The 4064-nt window shown below is 39.0% G+C and overlaps 1 protein-coding gene across 1 annotated transcript in view; it reads left to right on the top strand.

Annotated features, from left to right (window-relative positions):
- Positions 1-1557: 1557 nt before the first annotated feature.
- LOC118740508 (probable peroxisomal acyl-coenzyme A oxidase 1) overlaps positions 1558-4064 on the top strand; it is a 6806-nt gene continuing 4299 nt past the window's right edge. The window contains 2 exon segments of the mRNA XM_036472070.1: positions 1558-1723; positions 1865-2857. Coding sequence (XP_036327963.1) covers positions 1884-2857 — 974 coding nt within the window. The 5' untranslated portion in view covers positions 1558-1723; positions 1865-1883.

Genomic DNA, 4064 nt, shown 5'->3' with positions numbered 1-4064 from the left:
ATGTTAGCTGTTAGATATTCGCATCCGCATTCGCATCCGCGGATGCGGATGCGAATATCTAACAGCTAACATCCGCGGATGCGAATGCGGATGTCAAGTATTTTTAAAAAACAATTAGAATCTAGCATGATGGCGAGATTGTTGTTTACACAGCGCTGACAAGCCAAACCAGATACATATGTCATGTTGTTTCAGAATTTGGAGAACCTGCAACTTTAGAGCACTATTCGATTTTAGTTTTTGTAATTCATTTTTAATACTTTCTTCTGCGACTGCTTTGTAAAATTTGTGCTTATAGCGAGCTAAATAGATGGATATGGAAAATAGATTATTATTTTTGAACAAAATTCTGTTTTCAAAGTCGTGGCTGCCAGCCGAATCGGATCAGAATATTGTTATTTTTTTTTGAAAGCACCCCAGATAGTTTCGTAATTCTTATCTAATTAAAGGTCAGACCTATAGCTTTTTAATTATTTGAGCATCGATTCTCTTTATAGCTAGACGTTGATCATTTCTACTGGAAAACCCTATTGAAGGAGCCAAAAGCATAAACAGACGGCAGCGTTGATCCAGACTAACTCGGATTTAATCCGGATCAACAGCAGTTAATTCCCGAGTTGATCCAGATCAACGCTGTCGTCTGTTTATGCTTTTACTCTTTGACTTTAAATAGCGAAAAAGAGACGGTTTTACCACAGAAGTTTTTAGCCAAGGATCCAATGTATATCCCTATGACAAAAGATTATCCAACAAGTAAACAAAACTACTGTTTTTAAAATTTTTGGTAAAAATAAATTCCCCAAAGAGCCCCATTTGAAATTATTCAAACGAATAAATGTAATAGGTGGCATACGCGGTACGTCTGACTCGCGAATCATTTGTGTACGTGTTGACTCGCCTTCGACTACACACAGTTGAATCATTCAGAGTCATGCCGGGAGTCATGTTGGTGTAACTAACACATATTTATTTTCACAAACACATCCAAACCGACTCACGAGTCAGACTCAGCGTGTATGCCGCCTATAACATCAAAAGCAAATCACAAATTTTGTTAAGAACAGTAAACACTTTCTTCTTTTGTGTCTAGTAGTTTTTTTTTTTAAGATTGGTCCAAAAAAATCATAATAAAGAAAGAACCCAAAGCAGGTATTTAAAGCACAGAAAAGATATATTATTAAAAGGACTATGTTCTCTTTGACGTACGTCAAAGGTCAAGTAGAAGTGGGAACTTTTATGGCTGCCCATTGATAGCTCGGTTATATAGCTTAAGAAATAATATTTTAAAGACATTTTTATCGAGGTTGATATATATTGGTATATTTGACCAGTTTTGTTACACAAATACTCCTAGGACCACAGGCAAAAATATTGGCTACAATTTGTAATTTTTTCTTTGCCATATATACGTTTTATCGGTCCACTTGCAAAATATTCGCATTCGCAAAAGCTCCGCATTGATTATTGCGAATGCGAATGCGAATGTTAAAATTAATGCGGAAGCTCCGCAGTTGCGAATGCGAATGCGAATATTCGCAACAAACCTGCTACATACATATGTATATGCGTGGTCTTATTATATTTACGCTCTCGCTGCAGTTTGCAATCAACAGCAAAAGTGCATTGATAACCGGGCTGCACAGTACTCTGACAGCAGAAGCTAAAACTCCACGCAAATCCAGTTTTCAGTTAGTTGAGCATCAACAATGGGTGTGACTACTAGGTAAACGCGAAAACAAATTTGCTAACATTAAATAAAAGCAACTTGAAGAAAAAGATAAGTAAATTAATAACTTGAATAGACAAATTTTCTTAATGGTACTGTATACATATATTTAAATCAAAAATATACTCGATCGTCCAGTGAATAAAATCCAACAGCAATGTCGAATGCAGATCTAAACCGCGAGCGTCAAACGGCAACAATTTCAAGTGAAGACTTTGCAGAGTGGTGGGCGGGCGGTCGCGTTGCATTGCTTGAGCGTAGAGCTTTGGAGAAGTTATTTTTAGACAGCGATGGTTTCGCAGACCCCCAGCACATAGCGCTGATGTCGCACAAAGAACTGTATGAGTATACAATTGCGAAAGCCTGCAAATTTCTGACCCAACTGCGCGCTTGGCACGCAACTAAAGCTGAGGCCAATGACACAACAAATACTAAGCAGAGTGCAATTGCCGAATTGTATGATTTCCGTATGCTGTTATCAGGTCCACTAGGCACAGCGCTATTTCAACAAAGCTTTCCGCTGCGTTTGCATTTCTCAATGTTTCTGCCAGCATTATTGGGGCAGAGCACGGAAGAACAGAAGCGTGAGTGGCTAGAACGTACTTGGCGCATGGATGGTATTATTGGCACATACGCGCAGACGGAGTTGGGACATGGCACTTTCAAACGCGGCCTGGAGACGCGCGCCGACTAAAATGTGCAGAGTGAGGAGTTCATCTTGAATACGCCAACTCTTACTGCCTATAAATGGTGGCCTGGTGGTTTGGGACACGCTGCCAATATGGTGATCATTATGGCACAGTTGTATATAAAGGGGAAACATTATGGTTTACATCCGTTTTTAGTGCGTATACGCAATGCAGAAACACACCTGCCAGAGCCAGGTGTAGACGTGGGTGAAATTGGACCGAAGATGAGTTTGAATGGTGTAAACAATGGATTTCTCGGCCTCAAAGATGTACGAATACCTCGCAGGCAAATGTTGATGAAAAATGCACAAGTTTTACCGAACGGTCGCTTCGTAAAGGGCCCAGAACCATTGCTTACCTATGGCACCATGGTATTTGTGCGTGTAATAATCATAAGGGACGTCTCATTCGGGTTACTGCAAGCGGCTACCATTGCTACTAGGTGAGTGCAATTAAACTTTCATAAACATCATGGAGTCTAGGTACCGTTAAAGTAGTATTATATTTAGTTTTGTATGTGCCAGGCTACCATTCGAACTAAAATCGTTACCAAGAAAATCTACTGACAAGATTGATGGTTTGGTCTTAAAATTTGTAAAAATCAGATAACTTTAATTAGGATTTAACCAGAGATCTTGCATGAGGATATTTGCTACCCGTCTATTTTTGGAGGCTCTAAGAATGTTAGTTCCTAGTTTCTAATCCACTTCTTTTGTTTTCACATAGCCCAAGCTAATTTTTCTTTAGCATTTCTATACAATCATAATTCAGGACGCGAGCTGCCTGGCTGTCCGATGTCCATAACATACTTACATATACTAAATTAAGCCCAAAATCGAGCAACACGAAATTGGTGTTCTACCGCCCGAGCATGGGAAGGTACGAGTATAATTTTGTGGTTAATAAGCAAGGAAAATAATGGAATTGAAGTATTTGAATAAGGTGCAAAAAGCTGCATGCGGAATATGGTCGGTTGAATGTAGCATGCCGACCTGTGCCACAGGGCGACCTTATGTACCAATGACCACAGCAGCACCTTCTTAAACGTCGTGTACAAGGTCTTATCCAGCATACAATAATGGATGAAGACCACCGGCAACGAACTGATTGGGCTTTATCAATGTGGCTTTATTCTTCTTATTTGACATTACAATCGTTTGTTGGTTTCGGCCGATACCAAAAACTTCGCCAATTGATTATCTCCTTTGCTAATTGGCGTCAGTTGTCTATTCCAAGTGCAGACAGGTCCAACGTTGCGTTCTTTTTTTGATGTGAAACTTCTTTAGCGGCGGTTGGTTTGTTGGGAGTAAATTGGCAAATTCAAAGGAAATTGCACACGGAAATGGTGCAACGGAAATAATGCAACGGAAATTATTGGGGCTGAAACAAGTGCTTCTTGAGTATATGGTATTAATTTAGCAAAATTGCTAATAAAAGGTTAAAGAATAAAACTTAGAAAAATACCAATACAAGAATGAAAGTAAAGGTGAGTACGTACATAGATAAAGAAAAGGATAAAGGCAAAGGTAAAAATAAAAACAAAACCAAAGATGCGCAAAGATAAAGGCAAAAATGAAGACCAAGGTAAATTTAAACACTTTACTTATATATATAAGGGCAAAGGTGAAGGGGAATATGTAGATGAAGAA

This window comes from Rhagoletis pomonella, unplaced genomic scaffold, assembly GCF_013731165.1.
Source record: "Rhagoletis pomonella isolate Grant_MI unplaced genomic scaffold, Rhpom_1.0 Rhpom_scaffold_00006, whole genome shotgun sequence".
Taxonomy (NCBI): Eukaryota; Metazoa; Arthropoda; class Insecta; order Diptera; family Tephritidae; genus Rhagoletis; species Rhagoletis pomonella.
This window is presented reverse-complemented; position numbering and strand designations above follow the sequence as displayed.